Source organism: Anguilla anguilla, chromosome 14, assembly GCF_013347855.1.
Source record: "Anguilla anguilla isolate fAngAng1 chromosome 14, fAngAng1.pri, whole genome shotgun sequence".
In the NCBI taxonomy this organism is placed as follows: domain Eukaryota; kingdom Metazoa; phylum Chordata; class Actinopteri; order Anguilliformes; family Anguillidae; genus Anguilla; species Anguilla anguilla.
The window spans coordinates 29965182-29991020 of record NC_049214.1 but is presented as its reverse complement, the minus strand read 5'-3'; the positions used below and the strand labels follow the sequence as shown (position 1 = coordinate 29991020).

The following is a 25839-nucleotide window of genomic DNA, read 5'->3' as shown; positions in this document are numbered from 1 at the left end:
TTTGAACCGGCAACCCTCCGACTGCCAGACAATCGGTCTTACCTTCTGAGTTGTCGCCCCACATGTATCAAACTGCACTATACATGTCTTTCTAACTGTGTTTCCTGTGTTAAATGTCCCCCATCCACCTCTAGCAGAGAAGCTGCAGTGAGTGTTTAGGTAAGAGTGGGTTTTTTTGTCACATGGCCCCTTCTACAAGTGTAAAATCAGGCTTAATTAGGCTTTGTCAGGTGACTCTGCTACAAATCTCATAAGTTTATTCTTAACCAATCAGAGACCAGCACACCTACATGTATGTCAGTGATAAATCAATGTGGTTTTTTATTACATTTTTCTGTTTTCAGTTCAGTTCTAAATGTTTTGATTCAGGAAAATGTAAAATTGCCCGTTTTTATTCACTGCCATAATGTGATATTTTGGTGCCTCAATTGTACTGAGAGTGGATTTGATAAATTGTGCAACACCCATAGTTCCCTGGAAATAAAGCACAGAACTCATTGGTCATGACAGTCACTGCCTCACTCTCTTGCACCCCTTTACTGTTTGTCTCTCTCATGCGCGCGCACACGCACACGCACACGCACACGCACACGCACACGCACACGCACACGCACACGCACACGCACACGCACACGCACACGCACACTCCTGCTAAATTACTAAATGTAAACACTAATCAGAGAATGGACACTGAATCATTTACACACTGAATGTGCAATATGTCCATGCAGCATTATTTTCACATTTTAGAATATGAACGTACAGATCATCCCCCCAAAATAGAAATGATTACAAAAATAAATTTTAAGATAACAGTGATATTTATGACAAAGCTATTAGTATTAGCATCAGAGTATTATGCAATTGACACACACCAATTCAGTTTTATGTTGTGAAGCACAGGAGCTGTGCAAGAGGAAAATCCATTAAATAAGATCTAATGCAATTCTGTATAAATTAAAAACTGTGTTAATTACATAGATTTCTTAAAATAAATCACATTAAATATCATTAAAAATTATTTAAATATGAAGAAGCATATACAAACATCATTTTAAAAAAGGCTACTTTTTTTTTGGAGTATTCTATTCCTGTGAATGAAACAGAGGGTTCAACACAATTAGCATTTAGCAGCAAATCATTTTTTTGTATTAGAGACCTAAATATTACATGCTAGATCAGGACGACCCAGAACTCCTTCATCTTAACCCACCAGAACTAAGAGTGTGACATCATCAAGTTACAAGGCAATGGGAAAAAAAAGTGAAATGTCTGCATATTAAAACCATTCTGAAACCTTACAGAATTAAAAATATAGTGCAACCAAGAAAGTGAAGTAAAACCAAGAAATATAAGTGCTGCAAAAAAGTATAGATATTTCTAACATTGTAACCAAACAACGTAAATGAATGCATAACTCCCACATTAAAATACTTGACTTCTTGCTGTTGTCTTCCATTGTGCAATAGCAAATTTTCTTTTTCAGTTTTTCTCCCAGCTCTGCAATAGAAAGATTTATTGAGTGCACTGCACGTGTTATTTTAAAATAATGAAATATGAGAAATAAAAAGGAAACAGAGTTGTGAATGAACAGATAACAAGTATCCTGTTTAAATCCTCTTTTCCCATCACATGTAAACTTGGCACACATTCTAAAATGTCCATCATCAAAAACACACACATCCCTTTCTTAAAACAATCCAGTCTTTTGAATCTCATTTTGCGACCCAGACAAAATTACAGGATCAACAACCTTAACTGGGCGGAAAAACAGGCCAATCAGGAAATCATCAATCTTGTGGAAAAATGAACAAAACCACACAGTAAACAAAAAATAAAAAATAAAAAAAGAACAGTTGACTATTTTGAAAAAACAGATTGCCCCAAACCATTTGAGCAGGGCCACTTCTTTTAAATATTCAAAGCTCTATGCATTAATATCTACTCCTTTCTGTTTTATTCAATTGTTATTATGATTTCTTAATTTTTTACATATACACTACTCAACTCATTTAGCAGAATTGTGTTAAAAGTTAAAAGTCTCCAATCAGGTCATATTATGTAGTCAACACTGTCCAAAGGGACTTTTCGCATGGGATTAAGGGAGGGTGCTGAGGCACTCAGTCAGTAATGTTGTCAGTTGGCAGCTCCTGTGGCTGAATAAGAATGACTCGAGACACAGGACGAGACGCACCTGCACTTTCCATATCAGGCAAAAAAAAAAAAAACAACTCTTTAGACTGTTTCTCTTTCACTAATTTAATTAGTGTCAAGTCAAACCCTCTCCTCATGTCCCAAATCCATCGCCCCAAAAATGGCCCGTCTGAGTTCCACCCAGTAGGGCCTGTTCCACCTGTAAGTGCAGTAAGCACAGGTGAGCACATTATAGGCCTCAGGCCTGGAGCTCCACAGTTCAACCCCTGCAGGGAGTGAAGGAGTCCGCCTTTCTGAAAAGCATCCAGCTCCTCACAGCTTGGCCTGGGGCGTCTGCTCCAGCAGGTCCCTCATGTCCAGCAGCGCCCCCCGCAGGCCCTGAGCGAGCTTGGCGGCATCGGTGTCCTCGCAGCTGTTGAATGCCGACACAGAAAAGTTGATGTGCTCCTCCATGGGGTTATAGCACACGCCGTACCCGTCCGGAACCACTGGCCCAAAACACATCACGCAGTCCGTCTTAGCCGGAACCTGGAGAGGCAGAGGAGTGGGGGCGGGGGACCCCAAACAGAAAACGTTGCTTACATAGAACATTATTATCAACATCATCACCCACCTCCCAGGAAACCACGGCATCATGATTAAGCGTCGTACTGAAGGGGGTGTACTTGGTTTATGGGTTATGTAGTTTATGGGAAACGGACCGTCTGGTTGCATCCTGCATGTTCAGTGAGGAGATGCTGAGGTACCTGGCTGGTGGAGAGGTTGTAATGCATGGCCACAGCGTAGGCCGTGTCCATGAAGATCCCGGGCATGGAGGCCAGGTCCTCGATGGCCTGCATCTTCAGCCCCAGCAGGTGCCTGTCGATGGCCTGGCCACGGATCGCCTGGACGACCAACAGCCAATAGAAATCAATGAACGACCGCGTCCCCCTCCCCTCTGCCCTGCCCGCCCGTAGCACCTCCCCACCCAGCTTACAGCAGCGCAGAAGAGAAACGCACTCTCACCATGTCTGTGTAGGCTCGGTGGGCTTGTACCGCCTTGTGCAACAGCGCCACCTTCTCTGGGTTCTGTTCACGGTCAAGACCAAAAACAACAACCGTAGCATTACTGACATCAGTTGTATCCAATGCAGTAAAGTCATAAGTGGTAACGCAACAGATAAAATTTTGCTGAAAATTTGTCTGGTGCCAAACAATGCAATGCTATGACCAAACATACAGAAATACGTGTTGTTTTTTTAAATCTTTTTATCACTTTTCTACAGCAGGACATTGCTGCAACTGTGAAAAAATATTTTCTGCCCAGTATTTTGTTATGGTTTCTCATACTTGTTTTCTTGTTATAATGAGATCCTTTTCTCGTTATAATGACATACCACATCATGTCTTAATGAGAAAAGGATCATGTTTAAAATGAGAAAATTTCCTATGTTGCTATAACATAAGACTTCATAACAAATGTATACTTTTATTTTTTGTTATGACAACATGTTCTAATTTTGTTATAACAAGAAAACATAATCAATTGTAAATGACACACAGAATTTGTTCAGTGAAGGCCAATAGCTCAAAGAATGCACTGTGGTGCACTACCCTAGCTAATGTTAGCGAGTGCTATTTGCAAACAGAAAAGGGTTTATGAACATTCAGAATTAGCCAACATTTGCCTTGTTGAACGCACATCAGGTAAAATGGGCCTTGCAGCTAAAGGGTCATGCGTTATGACTCCAGGAGGGCCGGGGGGAGGGGCTGACCTGCTGGGAGGGGTCGTCCATGGCGCGGGTGAAGCGCAGCGAGCTGCTGGAGGCGGAGCGGATGGTGTCGGTGCGGCCCAGCCGGAACATCCGCAGGGACGCGCTCTCGTACGTGGAGCAGCAGGCCTGGTACATCCTGTGTGTGTGTGTGTGTGTGTGTGTGTGAGCGAGTATGTGTAAGAAACAGTAAAGGGCAATTTAAATAATTACTCATTTAAAAAAAGGTCAAACACTTTAACCAGTATACTTGTGTAACACATTGTTTGTTTGAGACTGAAATAATTTGTTTTGTGAAAATTCACATATGAGCAAAAATAGGGGCAAAATGAATGTCCCTTCAGTACATTAACAAAGTGAGAAAAACAAGTGGTATTATCTATGGTTTTTTTGTCCCCACCACAAACAAGTTCAAATGACTACAGTGGTTCTCCCAAGACTTTTTCCAGTTGTTGATCATGGGTTTCACATTATTTTCAGATGTATGGTGCAACTCAGCACACACACATGCATGCACGCACGCACGTACAGCTGATTCCTGGAACTTTACTACAGCTGATCCGCACCTCAGCTGATTCACCAATGTTTGTGCCAACATCTTGTACACACGTACAATAAAGCCAGTCATCCACAACTTTTAAGTGTTTTCCACTCACAAGAATTAGTTGGTGTGACAAACAGCACCACAAAAGACTCCCACAATAACACCCCCCATAACTAACAACGACCAAAGGGAAGTCAACATATTAGAAGTCGACTTAAAAGTGAAAGTAAAAGAGCACAACCATTTATGCAAGTTTCATGCCTGAACATGAACAATATAGCAAAAGATTTATGTTCACCTCAGTAACGTCAAGGAAAGAAAGGTTTTGCAAGACTATACTGGCCACAGCTTTACTTGTTTGTTCCAACAAAGTTATTCTGAGCCAATGTGCTGAATCTGCCCCTATGCACAGATTAAAAAATAAATTCTAGCTGCGGTGCTAGAAATTCAGCAGTGACACTGCACTGCTGCTGCTTCTATGTAGGGGAAACATTGGACTACATTACCCATAATCAATTATGAGGCGTTAGCTGCAGAGCACCTGAAAACCGGCTAAATTAACCATAATGCAAGGGGAGGAGTCCCCCCATCCAGTGTACCTGAAGTAGGCCAGCTGCAGAGCAATCTGGATGAAGGCATCAGGGCTCATCTTCTGGGACTTGGGGAAGTTTTTGCCAAAGTGGGAAAACACAAAGACCTTCATATCCAGATCATGCACCATTCTGTTGGAAGGGTAAAAAAAAAAAATTTTTTATGACAAAACAGGTCATTTCATTCTTGGATGCTGATTGGCTGAGACCGCATTCTACAATGATTGTAAATTCTGATGAACAAACCAGTAAATCAAACAGCCTGTTTGTAATCAGTATCACTCTACACACAAACCATTACTCTTTTTGCCTTGCTGGTGTACAGGTTACAGTAACTATAAACCAAAAAGAGGAAAGAGAACTGATAAATGGTTTGACAGCCAGTGAGAAGAAGAAACAGCTCCCCGTCATGTTATGGTGGTAAAAGAAGTCGTGGATGACTATGAAAAATGCTGTTATGGGACGATCACGGAGGATTCTACAAAGAGGGTAGTTGGGCACTTTAAGGATTGGCACAAGGAAAAGGCCCTACATGTTTTTAAGGCTATCGTGAAAGCAAGACTGAACAATGTAGGAATTCTACAGCACCATCAGAAACGCAAAAGGAGAAATGCACTCAAGTCAGCAGCTAGCTAGCTAGCATGAAAGACGAAGTACCGTTTACTGTTGCCTAGCAATCGTATTCAATACATAACTAGATTATCTGGCATAAGAATAATGTTACTTTATGAATTTGCTCAATTTAGAAAATAAATAATACTTTGTCATCAATTAATTGTGTCTAGTAACCATATTTTTTAAAGCAATATGGCACGAGAGGCTGCGCTGTATCGTGAATACAGTCACAAGTACATGGGTGTTAGGTATGACGTAAAGCTGCATGCACGAATGCTTAAATAAAGGACATCAAGGTAGCCAGTACGCATGTTGTGTACTTATATAGGCTTGGGCCCTGAAAGCTTTGCTCACATATTCATGTTCTGCTTGGCCTTCTCGATGTCTTTCTTGATCTCAGGGGTGATGTTGAAGCGCAGTTTCTGCGGCATGGGCAGGGGGACCATGGGGGAGCGCACCATCTCCAACTTCTTCCTGTTCAGGAGACACAGACGCATCTGGATGTGTGTGTGCGCCACTATTCCTGAACTGTTTTTCAACCCCTGATTTACCATTTCCTCCCAAATTTAAACACTCCAATTATATTTACATTAAATTAAACGCACTATGCTGTAATAACAATGACAACTATTAATAATATATTAAACATATTGTGCTGTAATAACAATAACAGCAATAATAATTACAAAACATTTATCACCACTGCTGTGCCAAGTGCTTTACAAACTGGGACAAAAAAGTAAGATGACATAAAATAAAATAATAAAAGACAAGTGCACAGACGAGACAGAAAGCCATAATACATAATAAAAATACTTTTGTCTCTTACGTGTATTCGACCACATGGTCCACCAAAGACACAATGGGTGGTCCTTCGGCAGGGGCATGCTCATAGGTAAGGCCACACGATCCGTCTTCTCCAATGATGAACTGTGTACAAATTTTTAAAAAACTAAACAGGAAGCTGAGGTAAAACACAATGGCACACGTATCGGTTCCTCAAAATAAACATCCAGACTGAAGCAGCAGAAAAGGCTTCCTTCATTTCCCAGACGGTTAACTGGGAGAAAGCACCGGTGGTGCCACGCCCGCAGCCACACCCACCTGCAGGGTCTTGTCGAACCAGCGGTTCCCGCTGTTCCATCGGCTGCCCCCGCCGTGCAGCATCTGAATGGCAGCCCGGGTTTGGAAGAGCTCGTCTGACACGCGTGGCATGGGCGCGTCCAGGCACACGGTGAAGATGCTCTTCTGGATGACCCGCACGGACTCCTTATTCACCTTATCTGGAGGGGTAGAGAACCACGCGGAAAATCAGCACATTAAACACACAGAACTTCAGCACATTAAACACACAGAACCTGAGCACATTAAACACACAGAACCTGAGCACATTAAACACACAGAACCTCAGCACATTAAACACTCAGAACCTCAGCACATTAAACAAACGGAACCTCAGCACATTAAACACACAGAACCTCAGCATATTAAACACACACAGAACCTCAGCACATTAAACACACGGAACCTCAGCACATTAAACATGCTGAATCAGTACTACAGCAGCATTTGGCATTTTGTACATAAACTCAGTAAATACAGGATGTACCATTCCTTGAAGAGGCAGTTGTAGCCTCCACTCCGCTTTCCTGAAGAGGCAGTAGTAACCCCACTCCACACACTCTCCTTGCCTGACTGAAGTTGTTCACTGTCCACACCCCCTCACTCTTAATCAGTTGCTGTAGCCCCAACGCTTACCCTTAATGAGGTTGTTGTAGGCCTTCCCCCAGGTGTTTCTGTGCTGGGAGGTCAGGATCCCGATTGGCTCTTTGTTGGTCTGGAGGGAGGAGTTCCAGATCTTCTCCAGCTGCATGTACAGCTGGTCTACTGTCAGTGGTGTGCCATCACTGTTATACACATCCAGAACAAAGAACTAGACAGAGAGAGAGAGACAGAGAGTTAGAAAGACAGAGATATACAGTACAGAGATAGAGTTAGATATACAGAGAGATACAAAGACAGAATTAGAGAGAGGGAGAGAGAGAGGTTTATATCTTACTCATAAAAAGGAGATAAATAAGAAGTATTCTTAACAGGCAAGATTACACTGTCAAAAGGACCACACGCCTGTTCTGGATAAATTTTGGCTGAAGGGCCACAGGCGCAGCAAGCAGGAAACCCGCCGTACCTGAAAGTTGTGCACCACGGTGACGTGTGTGGGCGGTCTCTTTCCCAGGGCGTGGTTGACCACCGTGTCTCTCTTGGGCCCGGGGACACGGCAGGAGGACAGGACCTGGTAGTACTGGTTCATACAGAGAGGCTTCCCGCCCAGGTACTCCACAGGTAAGGTCTCGCTGCACAGGTTAAGTAAAGAAGTCGCTTTTTATTTGAAGTCATTTGAAAAGAAGACAAAATGAGAAACACAACCAATGTCGTGTTCAGTGTTCAGGTACAGAAAAATCACAGGAAGTGATGTCACTCACTTGTCAATCATAGTTTTGAAGTCCAAGACCCCTGCAATCAGTTTTGCAGCATACCTAAGGAGAAAGGTTCCAGAAGAGAATTGCAGCCCTGTCAGTCATTAACGGTGATTTAAAGCTCAGTGGGAAGTCTGGGAACACAGAGTCAAAGGTAAAACCGGGTGTTATGGGCATGGAGCACACTTACCAACACACAATACTGTTTGTATCTGTAATCATCAAAATTTAATACTGAAAATTGAGATCATTATGTTTGTTTCTTCTTTGCAAAATCATAGTATATATATTAATTATACGCTGTCACGTTTCCTCTGCTGTTGAAGTACTGAAGGCTTCTTTTTTCTCATGCAGTGTACAATATGCAAAACAGCATGACAGCATAAATGCAATTTGGCACATCTGCACATCTGACTTCAATTTATGGTTGCAAGTCCACACACACACACACACACACACACACACACAATGACACAGCAAATACTGCAGTCCAGGAGTGCTGGAGAGGGTAACAAAGCCTTCTGTTTGTCTACAGGACAATGTGCAAAAGCTGTTCAATGCTGTGATCAGATACCGTGGTTTCAATAGCAGGTGTGTGGAGAGAGGAAAGCCTGTGTTAAGGTCAATATGAATGATCTAATAATACAGGGCACTGCAGCTCCACTACAGGAGATCACACAATGAAGTACAACAGAACACATTCTCTCACTTTTATTTTTTTGCATTGCTGAATGAGTTGACACAAAGCTTCTGTAAAGTGAGATGCTTCATGAAAATCGACAACAGATCAAACATTTACTCTAGGTCTAGGTCACTTCTGTGCAATGGATCCAGTGAAAGCAGGTATTTGAGGACAGATAATTGTCTGTCTTGCTTCAATGCTGAAACACAGACATTTTGCTTGTGGGCCTCACTGTAAAAGTAGTAAAATGGCTGACAATGGTAGCAAACTCCTGTCTGTGCATTCAGCAGCTTAGATCAGATCAGATATATAGACAGAGCCATGGGGCCGGATATTTCTTCTTTTTAAAAAAAATTTTTTTTTTAATTAAAAAAAAAAAGTGCATTACTTACTATTCTCTAGTAGTGCCTAATCTTACCATTCTCTAGTAGTGCTTAATCTTACCTGCACCGGTGAAGGCTGAAATTTAGGGAAACACTTCAGCAAAAATTCTAAATATCAATAAGCAAGGTAATATGTTTTTAGTTTTTAATATAATATGTTTTTAGTTGTTGGGATAACTTGCGGGGTGCTTTCGCCTTCCCTACCAATTTTAGGAATAATGGGAAATACCGCGTCACAACCTACATTGACCAGAGAACGCCAGCATGTCTACCTTCTTCTTATAAGCACCACCTGCACCCTTATCTAGCCATTAATTGACACATTCAATTGCTATTATACTCAGGCACAGAATGATATACTAATGATGCCACTGGTGAATAAACAGGTTTTTAAATGTTTTCCTCTCACATTAATAATCTCTGAGGGACTGCAGGCACACAGTTTTTGAGCTACAGGTGGGCCAAATGAGCTAGAGCACTGGTTCTTAAACTTTTTAATATTGGGACCCGAATTAGAAATTTAGTTCCATTCAGGGACCTGTCAAATAAAAATACTAGCTTAGCCTTGTTAGCAACACATTCTAGGCCCCGAACACATAGTTTAGGAAGCACAAGTCCAGACCAATGGTCTCAAACTGCAGTCAAAGGAAGGATGCTGTGTCGTCTAGTTTTTGTAGTTTCCTTTCAATGAACAGCCAAAGTACACCTTGACAAAACTTTTAGCCAATCAATAACTATCACTCAAGTGTGGATGCAGACCCAGACACCAGCAGACACCGGAGGCTGAGATGCCTGCTGTAAATAATGACTTTTGACGTGTGAGCCATCAACGCAGTGCCTGTTGAGAATGTGTGTCGAGCCGTGATGTCACCTTGGCCCCAAGGCTCACCTGATCTGTCCCTGTCGATCGTGGAACTCCAGGCGAGGGAGAACCACCCCAGGGCTTGAGTAGACCACCACGGGCATCCGAAATTCCAGGTAGGCCGTTTGGAGCCACCAGTCTGACAACTAACAGGGTAAAGAGCAAAAGAGTCTATATTTACTTATTCAACCAATCTTCAGTTCACAGCAACAATAGCAACTGTCTGCTAAAGTATGAATAAGACGCAAGAGTGCAAGTCTTTACCCGGCACAACCTTTTTTTTTTTTTTTTTTTTTTTTTACTTGTCGCAACACATCCCAAAATACTGGAAAGCATCAAGGATTGTCAGAAAACAGACTTATCATAACTGAAAAGCAGACCGATATAAAAAGCATAATTAAAGAAAATACAGTCAAATTAAGACTGAATTTGGAACAGTATCACAGACGTTCTTAAGTTAAATTCAGTCACTAGATAAGCATCAGATGAGTCATTATGAAACTATGCTTGTGCAAATTCACTGATCAAGGAAGATGCTTCAATGGCCCTTTGAAAGACAGAAAAGTTCTGCACAAATAAAAGAGAGGATGCAAATAACGCATGAAACGATCGTTTTGTTAGTCTATCTGTGGCGTTAAAACGCCCCCCTCCCCCGACATTACCCAGTTCTCCGTCTTGCGGGCACGGCGCTCAAGACCGTTTTGCAGCCTCTCTCCCACGCCACCCGCCCGCAGAAACTCCGCCATCAGCTGGCGAGTGTGGCTCAATTCAGCCTCGCTAATGACGGGCTCCAGCATGGCCAGGTAGCGCTCGCACGTCTGCTTCAGGGGCGGCACCGGCAGCTTGGGCAGGCCTTCCTGATGGGCCAAGTAACGGCCGGGGATCTTCGTCACCGACACCGGCTTCACCAAGGTGGACGATTTCACGAGACATGTCTTAGCCTAAAAAAAATGGAGGCCACAGACACCATAAAGTAGGCTACTATCAGACACGCGTGAAATAATATGAAGGTACACAAACAAAACCTTGGCTTCTTGTCCTCTTCAGACATAATTAATACTCGACAATTTAAAAAGAAACTGTTATGTAATGCTGACACCTTGTTTTTCCACGAAGACATTATCTGTATCGATAACATGCACCGACCGATGCACTTCCCTTACAGGCGCAAATGCGGCATTTAACTGCGTCAGTTAAACGTCGGACTTCAACCAACTCGTGACCCTGAGTTCCCTAATCATTTAACCAATAGGTCTGCACCACGTGTTGGTTCACAATTTCGGTTTTGAGGAGCCGCCAAGCAAATCCACAAATGCAGCATAACAGAGCCAAAATTGGTAGCCAAATCGTCGGTACAACAACCCCATCCAAATGGTACAAGAGATCACGGCATCTGCACAGCGACTGCTCTGAACGGGTGACAGTGAACAGACGATTAACCATAGACAGACTTGTATTGTAGCTATTCAGTATCGTGGCATTCAGTAAATATTGTTATGGAAACGGCTATTGTAACGTTAGCTATCTAGCCTATATCAGCATTAACTGCTGTGCTAAATCGCGTACACGTAGAAGGCCTTGATAAAAAAAAATCCAACGATTCTGCAGACTGCATTTTAAATAAAGGTTAGCTAAGGCAGCAAGCACATCTGAGTCCATGGATCAGATAACCGAACTGACGTTATTGTTCTAGGCTTAGCTAGGTAGATTTGACAGTCGGCAGAGAAGCTTTTTGATAGCTAACGGGCACAGCTTACTCACCATCATCGTCCTGGCCAAAAGTCCCAACATCCTGGATTTCACAGAAACGCCCCCCAAATAGGCCTGGGCTCAAGGTAAATAACACCACATCTAACTTGGTCTATCTTGTCTGGCCCGTAGGATGCAATAAGTTATCGATGTCCGGATGAATGCCTGCTTCAACGACAGCCTTTTCCAAAGACCCCCAATGTTGCACAGTAAATTTACATCTGCTCCCACAAGGACCTCGGCAACCGAGCCTGTAATGCAATATGCGAGTGGCTAGCTATCTAGTTTCCCTTGCAATATTTTTCAAAATAGAAGGTAACGTACTGTCGGTCGGTCCTACAACTGCAGTACTCGCCGCAATATGTGACTTACAAGCTATTAAGTTTGTCAAAACCAATAGAGAAGCGACAATTAATTGTAATTTGACAGTCAGAATTTTGAGCCTCGAGCTAGCGTAGTTATCTGAAATAGTTCGGACTGCAAAAACAATTTTCTGTAGTCCTCAAACTGAGGCTGTGTTTTCCTCAGCTGGCTAAGTATATTTTACATAATGGTGTTCACAACCTGACAAGGAAGTATTCGCCCCATGGCCACACCTGCAGTTAAAATAACTGTATAGATTGCTCCCACCGTCAAAACCTGCCAAAACACACCCCTTTCCATTTTACGGGGAAAACGCGACATAACAGAGAACGATGGGCTGCTGAACCATAGTGCTAAACTAATCGTTGGTGTATAAGTATTTTAGCCTAATTAAACTTTAAAGATCTGATTATGTCCATCAGTTTACTGAGTTCTAATGCTATTATCTCAAAAAGTACGACATGATTAATTTGCATTGCTGTTACTGCATGCGAGTAAAAGTTGCTGCAGCACAGTTGTGCAGAATCACCGATGGACATCGTAAACGGATGGGGTAGGTTACAAGACAAAAAAATATGACCGAGCCGTGCATGCAGTACTAAGTAATGTTCGCGGCGAGGCGTCGTAGTGTTGATCTCTTGTATATCCACGACTTTAATTTGTCCCCCAAATGGTTTCTTAATGCTATACCTGCAATACCTGAAATTTCCCATAGATAATTCGTGGCTAGATGTGAATTAAGATTAAATAAAATAAACAAAACGGCCCGATTATGATACGGAGCGGTGAATCCATGGGCATGCATATGTACGCTCCATCCCCGCCCTGGTTCGTGCCGAGGGTTGAAGTTGAAAGGTGATGTTATGAACACACGCCTCTCTGGTCGCGATAACCATGGCGGAGACAGAACAGCAGTCAGGTAAAGAGAGCGGGTTCGTTCTCAGAATTCAGTCGCTATAATTAAACTAGCGACTGGGTATCATAGGTGTACACGTGTATTCATTGAAATTAAAAAGTAGCTGATCGATTCGTACGATAGTTATTTGAACTTGCTAAATGCAGCTTGCAGATCATTTAACAAGCGAGACATGGCTAGTTTGCTAACTGGAGTGACCGGTGTATAGACGCAGCCGCTAGCCATTTAGGTAGCCTGACATTAGCTATCTATTCCCAGTTACGTGTTGAGTTGGGATTTGGCTAACGGTACCTACCTGGTATCCTTATGTAGCTGTAAAATTGGCTTGGTATCTTACATTTTGAAGAATACAATTGCCTTAATCGGCTATCAGATTTTGCAACGTAAATGGGAAAGTTTGTTAAATTGGTATAAACTGACTGGAAAAAAACATGATGGGTTAGAAACCAGGAGGATGTCGTAACGTTAAACGTGTTACATGGCGACAGAGCTACACGCTGCAATGTTAGCAAGGCTAAAGTTAGTTAATTTTGGAAATCTCACATGCTTGACATTAAACTGCGAACTAGCTAGCTAGCTGGCTATGCATTTTCCATTTTTGCTCTTGTGCTGTCTGGTTGGCTGCTGACCTGGGTTGGCCAGCTAGCTCGATGGCTATCCCGCTTGATGAAGTTAACTGACGAACAGATGCTTATAAACCTGAAACACAACGTGTTTGTTCTTCGTTACTGGTGTTGTTAATGCTGTTTTTCTAATGCTAACAAGTAGATTAAGGTTTAATACTATTTTTTGTTTTTACTTTTAAACATTCAAGCTCATTTTAAGATTCCCTCCCTTTTCATGCGTTTCGTGGCGCTGGTCGCAAGTAAACATCGCCGGGATAATAAATAAAACTCATCTATAATTCATCGTTCGTGGAGTTTTTTTTTTACCCCCAGGGAAGTGCATTTATTTTGTTTTGTTTTTCTTTGTTTCAGAAACAGATTAACGCACAGCGTGTTGATTTTAGTGGACAAAGTTACATTGAGTGTAGTTTTGAGCTTGTGCCACTCTTTAGTGGAACGTAACCTACCGTATTCCATCATTACTTTCCCCGAACAACCAAAACAATCGCCACTGCTGAACTGGAACGTTTCTGATTGTGGTTTTCTTGCCAACGTCTGTCCTCAATTACTTAAGAGTATATGATATAGCTCATTTTAATCTTTCACCCATCGTATTCACATTAGATAGATCTGAAAGGTGTAGCTGTAAATTCTACAATTTTTTTCTAGGGCACGGACTGTAGTGGTAACCATGTCCTAATTATTTGTCAAAGGTTTCAGTGTGCTGTCTCGTCCTGCACAACTGGCCCCTCTGATGTAGACATTTGGGATAACTGCAGGGGTGTGTTCAAAGAACAAAATGCCATTGATCCTATTTCCTCTTTTCCACAGGCTCCTCCCCTGAAGATGACAAGCCGCCCCTCCCCGTCAATTTCGACTTCATGTTGCCCAAGAAAGAGATCAGCATGGTTCCGGACATGGGCAAATGGAAACGTTCCCAGGTGCCCAGCCCTCGCAGCTCTTGTTATTTGTAACAGCATTTTCATGTGCACGTATTATCCAAGGTGACTTCCAGGGTCGGTTATATGGTACAGTATAACGGTTATACTGTTATACTGTACCATATAAGAGTTGCAGTATAAGAGCCATTGCAAATTCAATTAAGATTGCTATAATAATGCTCACCCAAAGCATCATATGTCAATTGTTGTATGTCAATTATGTTTGCTGTTGCCGAGAGACTGTTGTTTGTTTGTCTAATCGTTTTCTCATCAAAAGAGCGCACACTGCATGCTTTTAAAAAATTCATGGTGTGTTGTGCTGTGCAGCTCTACCAAATTCAGCCGCAGGCTAGTTCCCATTGATAAAGCCCGCTAGCTTCCAGTCAATAAAAGCTACGCACAGAACATCGGAGCTTTGCACAACAAAACAGAAAGAAAGGGGAGCGGTGGTAGGGGAAGGGGAGGGGCGCTTTATGTATCATAAGATTCTTCCTACATACAAAACTTTCTTAAGCTTATTACATAAAATAAGTGTTAGCATTGATAGACTCACTGTTATTATTTAGCTAGCAATGGGTCAAGAAAACCCAGACAAGGTCCCAGTGATAAATGTGAACCGGCCACAGATGGTAGGGGAGTGAAGCAAGCCTGTCTATTACTCCTCTCTTCTTCCCTCGTCCCAGGCCTATGCGGATTACATGGGGTTCATCCTGACGCTGAACGAGGGGGTGAAGGGGAAGAAGCTGACCTGTGAATACTCGGTGTCAGAGGTACGGCCGTGGCTCTGCGTCGGCTCGCTCCGGCGAGGGGAAAAAACACCGGGCGCATTCGCGGTGACCTGCCCGCCAAAAGCGCAAAAACACTGTAAAACCTTTCACCTTGTCAGTTACAGTAACTCACGGCCATAATTCTGTGCTACCGTAACATAATAAAACAGAAAATCTGCTGTGTTAGCTAGCTAGAGTCAAGTGTTCTTCTGTTAGTAACAGGGTGGGCCTCTGTTTTGAGTCAGTAGTCTAGAAAAGGGAAAACCACAAAGCAAACATGCAAAATAGTTCACATACTTAACATGAAACAAATTTTCCGACAACCTGTTTTCTATGGGTATATAAGTTCTATGGAATTTCCACCTTTATAGCAAATTACCTTGTATTTTTAAAATTTATCTTTTAGTTTACGTTTGATTAGCAAACTATGAGCTGTCACAATAGCCTGTCTTGTACATTGCCTGTCATGCAAGCACACACGCACATATATGTATGTATGTATGTATGTATACACACATATATCTCACATACAGTGGCCATAGAAAGTTTACACATCCTTTCATAGTGTTCACCTTTTATTGATTTACTGCCTTAAATGAAAATACATTAAATCTGATTTTTTCTACATTTTCCCACCTTCATTTACACATGGGTATCCCATAATATCTAAGTGAAAAAAAAAAAAAAAAAAATTCTGAGAATGAATTGAAAATACAAATCTATAATAACTGGTTTGTATAAGTGTACACAAATCCCTGAGTGGATGCTCCTTTTTCTTAAGTTACAGCCATGAGTCCGTTCGGATTGGTCTGTACCAACTTTGCACACCTAGATTGGGCAATATTTGCCCATTCTTCCTTACAGAACTTGTTCAAGCTCAGGGAAATGGCATGGTGACCTTTGGTGGACTGCATTCTTCAAGTCATTCCCCACATTTTCAATAGGATTTAGGTCAAGGCTCTGACTGGCCACTCCAGGACATTCACTTTGGTGTTCTTTGGCCACTCCACTGTTGCTTTGGCTATGTGCTTCGGGTCGCCGTCATGCCGAGAGGTGTACTTCCTTCCCAAAGTTGCGATTTTCTTGCAACAGGTTTTCCCTCAAGAATCTTTCTGTATTTTTTCTCCACTCATTTCCCCTCTATCCTGACAAGTGGCCCAGTCTTTGCCGATAAGAAACACCCCCTTAACTGGATGCTGCCAACACCACACTTCACTGTAGCGGTGTTGTTGTCTGGATGATGTGCTGCTCTGCATTTTTTTTTTTTTTTTACCAAGCATGACATTGTGGATTTCTGCCGAGAAATTCAATCTTGGGTTCATCAGACCACAGAGCTTTTTGCCACATTGCTGAGAATCTCCAGGGTGTTCTTTGCATACCTCAAATGAGATTCAGCGGTGGCTTTTTTTGAGTAGTTTGAATACAGGCTAGAATTGTGGAGAGTTTGACATATTGTTTCCACTTGCACGCAATGACCAGTCTTTGCCTGAAAGGACTGCTGCTCCTTCTGAGTTGCCATTGGCATCTTGGCTGGCTCTCTGATCAGTCTTCTCCGTCCTCGGCCATCCAGTTTAGAGGGAAGGCCTGATCTGGGCAAAATGCTGGTAGTGCCATATGGCTTCCTCCTCTTTAACGATGATCTCGAGTGTATTCCAAGGGATATTTGAGTCCTTTGATATCTTTTTTTATTTATCCGTCTTTCGAAAGCTCCTTGTTGCTCAGGGTTTGTTCTTTACCATGCAAGGCGCTTCCCTGCAGAGGAAGCCTACAGAACCGGCTGATTTCATTCCGAGGTGCTCAGAATCACTATAATTGGACACAGGTGGGGGCTAATTAGCTTGATGCGCTTTAGGAGTTTTGCTATCCTTGAGCTAATTTACAGCTACCATCATAAGGGGTGTGAACACTTGTACAACCCAGTTATCATATATTATTATTTTTAATTAGTTTCCAGAAATTTTTAGATTTTATTCACATACTATGTGCAAATAAAGGTGGGGAAAATCTGATTTAATGGATTTAAAAAATATATATATATTTTAACATTTATTTAAAGCTGTGATTAAATGAAAGGTTAAGATTTTGAAAAGGTGTGTGAACTTTCTATAGCCACTGAATACATTAGCCTCAGATCCAGCCCCGGAGTTCATCAGGCCAGGCTAATGTGGTGAAATGACGATGGTGCTGATGGTAGGTTAGCTAGTGGTGCGCGTGTGTTTGGGTGGGAACGTGGGCCCCCTCTCTGACTGCTTCTCCTTCCCTACCTCGCTCATCCCATCTCTCCCACGCCAGACTATAGAGAAGCTCCTCTCATTGCTGGACACACTGGACCGCTGGATCGATGAGACCCCGCCCGTGGACCAGCCCTCCCGATTCGGGAACAAGGCCTACAGGACCTGGTACGCCAAGCTGGACCAGGTACGTCCTGTGCCTCTCCCTGCTGTGGTCTGTATCGCTGTCCTTCCTCCAGGGGCCAGGCAAAGATAAAACTTTTGTGTGTGTGTGCATGTGTGTGTGTGTGTGTGTGTGTGTGTGTAGGAGGCAGAAGCCCTGGTGGCTGCAGTCATCCCCGCAGACTGCAGTGCTGCTGCTCCAGAGATCGCCGTGTATCTGAAAGAGTCCGTGGGGAACTCCACCAGGATAGACTACGGCACAGGTAACTACTCCACCAGGATAGACTATGGCACAGGTAACTACTCCACCAGGATAGACTATGGCACAGGTAACTACTCCACCAGGATAGGCTATGGCACAGGTAACTACTCCACCAGGATAGGCTATGGCACAGGTAACTACTCCACCAGTGTAGGTCACAACACAACACAGGTAACTACTCTCCTGTCTGATTTCACCAGCCTTTGTGACTGAAGCTGGGATGGGCACCAATGTCTGAAAATTCCAAGTATTCCCATTGGCTAATTTGTGTAGTGGAGGCTAGTACTCATTTTTTGTTGAAGTGTTTGATGGTCTACTCTCCACTAGAGGGAGCTGTTGAGACTCCAATGTAGTGGGGCGTAGGTATTCGTTGTTGGGTCTTGCATGTTTGTCCAGTGTCCACTAGGAGGCTCCATTGTGACACTAAACAGCCCATCACAGAAGTGGATCTGTAGTGCCATAGTTTCATGTTTGCGTCTTCACGTGCAACTCTTATGTGTTTGCCTCTATTTTTGTATGTGTGTTCACATGCATCTATATACATATGCATGCCTGTGTCTGTCAGTATGTGTGTGTGTGTCAGTGTGTTAGTATGTGTGTCAGTATGTGTGTATGTGTTAGTGTGTCAGTATGCGTGTCTGTGTGTGTCAGTGTGTTAGCATGTCAGTATGTGTGTCTGTGTATGTGTCAGTGTGTGTGTCAGTATGTGTGTCTGTGTATGTGTCAGTGTGTCAGTGTGTCTGTGTGTGTCAGTATGTTAGTATGTGTCAGTGTGTTAGTATGTCTGTATATGTCAGTGTGTGTGTCAGTATGTGTGTTAGTGTGTCAGTGTGCTAGTGTGTCAGTGTATGTGTCAGTATGTGTGTCAGTGTGTTAGTGTGTCAGTATGTGTGTCTATGTGTCAGTGTGTGTGTCAGTATGTGTGTCTGTGTATGTGTCAGTGTGTGTGCCTCTGCAGTAACACAGCTCTGCGTCCTGCAGGCCATGAGGCTGCGTTTGCTGCCTTCCTGTGCTGCCTGTGTAAGATCGGGGCGCTCCGAGTGCAGGACCAGCTCTCCATCGTGTTCAAGGTGTTCGACAGGTACGGTCACGCTCCCGCTGCGCCCCTGTCTGGAGTGTAATCTGAGCGCGGCGCTTCGGCTGGTCCAGTAATGACTCTGAGAAGCATGACTGCATTTCCCTCGGACCGGGCCTGGCTGGCCCCTGCCATTTGTCACGTCTGGGAGAGTCTGGCTCGTTTCCCTTTCGGCTGCAGTGATAAAATAACGTGATAAGGAGGGGTTTTCCCCTCATTTTTATGGCTGTAGTGAGCAGGTGCCGGTGTGAAGAGGGTGTGTTTTCTCTGTGTTTGGGCTGTGGTGAGCAGGTACCTGAGAGTGAGGGTGTGTTTTCTCTGTGCTTGGGCAGTGGTGAGCAGGTACCTGAGAGTGAGGGTGTGTTTTCTCTGTGTTTGGGCTGTGGTGAGCAAGTACCTGAGAGTGAGGGTGTGTTTTCTCTGTGTTTGGGCTGTGGTGAGCAGGTACCTGAGAGTGAGGGTGTGTTTTCTCTGTGTTTGGGCTGTGGTGAGCAGGTACCTGAGAGTGAGGGTGTGTTTTCTCTGTGTTTGGGCTGTGGTGAGCAGGTACCTGAGAGTGAGGGTGTGTTTTCTTTGTGGTGTTTGGGCTGTGGTGAGCAGGTACCTGAGAGTGATGAGGGTGTGTTTTCTCTGTGTTTGGGCAGTGGTGAGCAGGTACCTGAGAGCGATGAGGGTGTGTTTTCTCTGTGTTTGGGCTGTGGTGAGCAGGTGTACCTGAGAGTGATGAGGGTGTGTTTTCTCTGTGTTTGGGCTGTGCTGAGCAGGTACCTGAGAGTGATGAGGGTGTGTTTTCTCTCTGTTTGGGCTGTGCTGAGCAGGTACCTGAGAGTGATGAGGGTGTGTTTTCTCTGTGTTTGGGCTGTGGTGAGCAGGTACCTGAGAGTGAGGGTGTGTTTTCTCTGTTTGGGCTGTGCTGAGCAGGTACCTGATAGTTATGAGGAAGCTGCAGAAGACGTACAGGATGGAGCCGGCCGGGAGCCAGGGGGTCTGGGGGCTCGACGACTTCCAGTTCCTGCCTTTCATCTGGGGCAGCTCCCAGCTCATAGGTAACCCCCCTCACCCCCCCCCCCCCCCCCCCACACACACCCTCTTCCTCCTCTCTGCCGACCCCAGTCTGCAGAGCAGGCCTAACAAACAGCCCCAAACGACTCTCTTACGCAAGCAGGGATGGAGGGGGACACTGGGAAAGTACAGAGAAAGAACAGAGAAACCATAGAACCAGATCATACACCTAGCTCATACAGAATCTGCTAACACACATGGGAAGTGAGCTACCTGGTAGACCTGCTGGTACAGCATTCAGTTAGCATTGCCCTTACCAGAAAAAGCTCTGTGACTCTCCACTGTGGCTTCACCACACATCCACGGGTGGCTAACCTTCATCTGCCAATAAAAACCACCTACTCGCTGTTCTTATTTAACGGCTGTATATAAGCTGCACTTACTTGACCTGTTTGGAGACCTGAAGATTGTATTTTAATTATTTAGGAAATCTGGCAAAAAAAAACACAAAGTTGGTCGTATGTTGGATTCGAGCCAGCAGCATGTTGCCTTTACCTGACGGTTTCAATGCTCGGCATGTCCAACCAGGCCCTGCTGGGAGGAACCACCGCCATAGTGAGCTGTGAGCTGAATAAAGCTGACGTTTCGGGGAGTGTGTGTGTGTGTGTGTGCATGATGAGTGTGAGTAGTGGGGACCTGGTGTAACCGCGCCCTGTCCCGGTTCCAGATCACCCGACCCTGGAGCCCAGGCACTTCGTGGAGGAGAAGCTGGTGAACGAACACCACGTGGACTACATGTTCCTGGAGTGCATCAAGTTCATTAACGAGGTGAGCGCCACGTTCAGCAACGGGGCAATCCTGAGGTTCGGAATGCATTTTAAAAGGTGACTCTCACATTAAAGAAGTGAGCTTAATTTTCATAAACGAAGTGAGCATCGTCTGTTTAGCCAAAATAAAGTACTTGTTTTGCTTGTCAGCATAGGCAAGTGCTAGTTTAGCTGACATATGGCAGTTAGTCTGAAAGTTGCAATCTACCTCTACCCAGTTATTTTAGCTGTAGCTAGCTAGATCACTATCACAATGTCTTGCTAAAGTATTTATGGTTTCAATTCATTTGCACAGATTTTTTAAAGCTTTAAAGTTGGGGGGGGGGGGGGGGGGCTGTGACATCCTCTTCCTCCCAGGCAGACGGCGGAGGAAGCAGCAGCTGTAGCTCAGGGTGTCTGTGACTTAGTTCCCAGGGTGGGCTTTGGGGGTGGGGGGGTCAGGGGAAACCGGAGAGGCGTGAGGGGGGGTCGGACCCAGACTGGATTTCCTCTCTGTCCTCTGTATTTCCCTTCTTATTCTCTCAGTCTGCACCTCCCCCATTCATTCATTCAGTCACTCTTCCCTCTCATTCCTCTTTTCTCTCATTCCCTAAATATACTGTCTGTGTGTTTGTGTATGTGTGTATATGTATGTGGATGTTTACATGTGTATGTGTGCATCTCTGCCCCCCTTCACCCCCCCCCCCCTTTCTCCCTGTGTGTATGGGGGAAGTTGTGCGTAACACTCTGTTCACATGAGTCACTTCCTCAGCACATGCTGGTCTGAGTCACTTCCTCTTACTTCTCTCCCCTCCTGGGCGGGAGAGGGGGGGGGGGTCCCAACTCCCCACAGTCTGGCCCCAAAGGGGCCTCACAATCAAACTGTTCCCAGGCCCGTCTCCACAAGCCCCTGCCCCCTCTCTCCCCTGAACCCCTGGCGTACCTGGGGTCGGCTAAAAACGGGCTTATTTGTCTTCTCCGTGCAGTGAGGCATCACATCACCCTGATTTCCAAGCAGGCTGGTGATGGGTTTTAAGTCCGAAATGTGTGACATGGCAGTGTAACCATCAGTAAATCTTTTTGACCGGTTGTTCTCTGCTGGGTTTCTGCAGATGAAGACCGGCCCGTTTGCGGAGCATTCGAACCAGCTGTGGAACATCAGCGCCGTGCCCACCTGGTCCAAGGTCAACCAGGGACTCGTCCGAATGTACAAGGCCGAGGTGAGCGGCTCCCAAAACTATCTGCTGTGTGAACGTAGAGCAGCGCACGCGTCGCGTGTGTTATCAGGCTATGTCAGATGTGTGAACAGTGCGTAATATGAGAGTAGTGTGTGTCCAGTGTTACAGCAGTGAATGTCAGAGTAGTGTGTGTGTGCAGTGTTTAGTTGTGTGTATGTAATGTCAGAGCAGTGTGTGTAATATGAGAGTAGTGTGTGTGTAATATGAGAGCAGTGTGTGGGCAGTGTGAGCAGGAGGGATAGAGTTTGCATTTGCACTGGTGTAATAAGCAGGGCTGCTCTGTGATCTGAAAGCACAGCTGGAGTGTTGGTGGAGTCTGAGTGTCCAGACAGGGGAGGATTAAGGGAAAGAAGAATGAGGAGAGCTGGATACACACACACACACACTCTCAACTAAACTTACTTCCTGTGTAGTTCAGCAGACCACTAATCATCGAGTCTGTTGTTCCCCCCTTACCCTCCTCCCTACCTCTCCCTCTCTCTCTATGAACAGCAGTGGTTTACTGTACTCGATTGATTCTATAACACTTTCAACATGTCAGCCTATCCACAGCAGATATGTCTCTGTGATCAAGCCAGGTGCACCTAATACAAGCAGCAAACATAACCCTGTACTATAGGGAAGTACTGTACCTCCAGAGCTGCCTGGAGGAAATTTGTTGGAAAGACAACCTGGTTACAGCTGTTTGCCTTTCTCTGCACTTATAAATAAACAAATCAAAACTGAGGTTGCTATCAATTGGTGAAGATAATCTATTCTTGTCTGCTCTCCCAAACAGAGAGGATACTATTTTCCATTTTGAACAAACATTTCTCTCAAGAAGTAATCTGTCATTCTCCAAGATATTCAGATGTTTTCCCTCTGCACTACACTTCCAAGAATGCCACTCCCCTGTATGGAGTAAGGTGACCTGCCCTCAGTGTTCTCTCCTTTCTGCATTCTCTCTCCCCCCAGTGCCTGGAGAAGTTCCCTGTCATTCAGCACTTCAAGTTTGGCAGCCTGCTCTCCATTCAACCCGTAAAACCATGAGAGAGGAAAGGGAGGGGTCGGCACGGGAGCTTGCCCCACCCACTGTGCCCCCATGCTCCGCCCCCAGGGTACCGACCATCACCCCTCATTTAGATGACCCCCTTTGCCACTTAGAGCTTCGGAATGCTACGCCCACTCCTTTTTATTTATCAACTTTTTTATGTTTTTGTTTTCTGGGGGGGTGCTCTTCATTAACTGCACCTTCACAATTCATACTGTATAACACATGCATAAGCCCTACACAAGAGAGACGTAACAGCCATATGAGGCGTTCGTAAAATGCCTTTTTACATGCTTGACAGTGCACTTTGAAGATGATGATAATCGGTAAATTTTGGGCTATTGAAATAAAGTGCGTTGTGTAAACATTGTAGTATTTCACTGGGTGTATTTGAGACAGTATACATTTAATTCTAGCCATACGGGAACTGAGTTCCATGTAGGGCACTCAAACTTTACAGTGTTTTAAAAGTTTTACCAGTCGTGATTTGCAATGTGTGAAGCATGCAAAAACGCACAAGTACTCTATATGGTGCTTATACCGCTCTTTACCGTGCTTATGAATATGCCATGTATGAGTTATGAAGATACAATTAATCTGCCTTACCTTTTTTTTAAAATTATTATTCCTTTTGAAATTTGTACCCAAATCCTCCAAGACTTTTTTTTATGTTTGATGTGTGTGTGGTAGAAGAAGCAGTCGAGCAGTCACAGAAAAACTCCAGTACCGTGTGCATATTTATACCTGTGTCTATTTATTGAGTTAGATATACATGTACAGCAAGCTCTACGCGAGGCTGAGACACGGTAGGAACGGCCTCGCTAGACGAACGCATCATAATGGAGAGAAAAAACGCGGGTGGTGTGGTGTTTCCATTTGTCTCACGACGTCTCCTGGTGACTAGGACTAGTGTGTCGCACACTTAAAATGCACTTTTAGAAATGGGGAGGTAGGGAGTTGGGTCTCCTGTTTGTGATTTACGCATTCCCCTACATCAACCAAGAATCTGAAGCCTGATTGCTTCAGTCCCTTACTCTCCTGCAGAGATTCAAAGATGCATTTTGCATGAAGACTTTAATCAAGACGGGGCAGGGAGGAGGCGAGCATTGTAGTTGCATTATTATTGTAAAAACTGTATTTCATTTAGTATTGCCATTTTTTCATCAAATGGAATGTGACAATATTTGAAATGATAATAAACGGTTGCTGAAAAAACCTTATCCTAGCTAAAATGAGTAGCTGAAAATTAGAAACTGTTATTTAACCGTAAAAATTGTGGTTGATGCTTCCGATTTATTTTATGTCTTGAGTCTTCCAGCTGGCTGATGTGGTGTCTTGGGCCCAAAAACCTGACGTACCGATAGGCTGTCGATGAAAAAATGCAAGCACCTGACGAAAGCAAAAGTCTAATGCTTGTTCTAGCGCGTCCTTGAAAGATTAGCCTGTGGGAGCAGGGACGTAGTCCACATTTTATTTTGCCCAATGCAGAAATTTGGACACTTGATGTAACTGTGTATCCTGTGTCTCACCGTTGACTCGCTCATCCTCGTGTTTTAACATTATTTTTGACTTACCAGATATTCTGCTCGTTAAGAGGGTCCTAGCTAGGGGAACTGGAGTTTCGGTGCTATCTTACAGCACACAGAATGTCAACTGCCAACGCATTGTCTTCAGTCAGCCGTAACTCTTAAATAATGAGCTGAGTATCTGGTGTATCTATACAATCTGGAAGCTAGAGTAAATTCGCTAACGTGATTGGGCTGGGAAGTGTCCTATTATATATATAATATGAATTATAGCACACCATTGGACAACCAAGCTAAAAGCAACAGAAGCTATAGGCTAAAAAAAAGGCCCGCCTGCTGGACACTATTGTGTCTCTTAGACTTGGTGAGAGATTTTACCGGTCTTTGAGTTCTGAGAGGCATCTGCACCTGCTGATTCAAGTATGGGACAAAAAAGATAAATGTCCTGTCTTCCAGTATTGCAAAGTTATAGTAGGAAAATGTACATTTCTTAAGAAAATTGCATAGGTCTACCCCAAGGTTCACATAAGAGGAAGTCCAATTGTGTTGCTTTTTTCTGACAATGAATTTACCCTTCATCAGGGTAATTACTGAGCACAATTAGTCTGGACATATTTCATTATTTGCATTATTTGGGTTTAAAAGGCGGAATAAACTTGAGGAAAAAACAAAGGAAAAGGCCATCTTGTTGTTATTGATAATTTCTTGTCTGTAACAGTATGTTTCCCATTGGGAATGCGTACAAGAATCGATCAGTTAAAGTTGAGCCAACACTAGCTCGTGTTTGCCATTTATTCTCCAGCCGGGAAATCACTCTATCAGTCCTATTATCCGGTAGTTTGATGGTGATGATCATACTAATAATAATAATAAGTATTATTATTAATTTTTCGATTATTTGGGTCTGTAGTGAAGTCAATAATGAATGTCTCAAAAGACTGTTTAAATGGTAGCTTTATTAGCAGCTTTCAACGTTAACCATTACTTAAGCAGCTGGCCAAAGGTCTACAGTAATTGCTTAAACGTAGCCACCGTAACGCCGAACTAATGCAACCAGGCAAACGCTCTGGCCAAAACTTGTCAATGGGAATGGTAAAGATAATTTCCT

The 25839-nt window shown here is 43.9% G+C and overlaps 2 protein-coding genes across 5 annotated transcripts; one reads left to right on the top strand and one right to left on the bottom strand.

The window, feature by feature from the left end:
* Positions 1–802: 802 nt before the first annotated feature.
* Positions 803–11957, bottom strand: crata (carnitine O-acetyltransferase a). 2 transcript variants are annotated; one of them, XM_035390889.1, is made up of 14 exons: positions 11820–11957; positions 10721–10999; positions 10086–10204; positions 8138–8191; positions 7843–8008; positions 7413–7587; positions 6759–6937; positions 6484–6584; positions 6009–6128; positions 5049–5171; positions 3909–4044; positions 3160–3222; positions 2901–3038; positions 803–2682 (listed from the first exon to the last, which is right to left on the bottom strand). In XM_035390889.1, exons 1-14 carry the CDS (start codon positions 11847–11849, stop codon positions 2467–2469), a joined length of 1899 nt encoding a protein of 632 aa, XP_035246780.1. In that variant the 5' UTR covers positions 11850–11957; the 3' UTR covers positions 803–2466. The 2 variants fall into 2 exon arrangements, with proteins under 2 accessions (XP_035246780.1, XP_035246779.1); XM_035390888.1 differs by lacking the exon at positions 11820–11957 and adding an exon at positions 11158–11320.
* On the top strand, positions 11757–24051 carry ptpa (protein phosphatase 2 phosphatase activator). 3 transcript variants are annotated; one of them, XM_035390892.1, is made up of 10 exons: positions 11757–11893; positions 14523–14632; positions 15316–15402; positions 17692–17817; positions 17938–18055; positions 19036–19135; positions 20051–20175; positions 20859–20959; positions 22050–22157; positions 23130–24051. In XM_035390892.1, the coding sequence occupies exons 2-10, from the start codon at positions 14573–14575 to the stop codon at positions 23202–23204; spliced, it is 900 nt and encodes a 299-aa protein (XP_035246783.1). In that variant the 5' UTR covers positions 11757–11893; positions 14523–14572; the 3' UTR covers positions 23205–24051. The 3 variants fall into 3 exon arrangements, with proteins under 3 accessions (XP_035246783.1, XP_035246782.1, XP_035246781.1); XM_035390891.1 differs by lacking the exon at positions 11757–11893 and adding an exon at positions 12573–12723; XM_035390890.1 differs by lacking the exon at positions 11757–11893 and adding an exon at positions 12942–13089.
* Positions 24052–25839: the final 1788 nt, after the last annotated feature.

Bases quoted from the DNA above. Each gene is read 5' to 3' on its own strand.
- crata (XM_035390888.1), bottom strand. From the start codon at position 11,196: ATGTTATCGATACAGATAATGTCTTCGTGGAAAAACAAG. The intron at 8,009-8,137 runs GTGAGTGACATC...TAACCTGTGCAG, and splicing joins TTCAAAACTATGATTGACAA to CGAGACCTTACCTGTGGAGT. The intron at 6,938-7,412 runs GTAAGCGTTGGG...CTACCCCTCCAG, and splicing joins CTACAACAACCTCATTAAGG to ATAAGGTGAATAAGGAGTCC.
- ptpa (XM_035390890.1), top strand. From the start codon at position 13,065: ATGGCGGAGACAGAACAGCAGTCAG. The intron at 14,633-15,315 runs GTGCCCAGCCCT...CCCTCGTCCCAG, and splicing joins GCAAATGGAAACGTTCCCAG to GCCTATGCGGATTACATGGG. The intron at 22,158-23,129 runs GTGAGCGGCTCC...CTCTCCCCCCAG, and splicing joins TCCGAATGTACAAGGCCGAG to TGCCTGGAGAAGTTCCCTGT.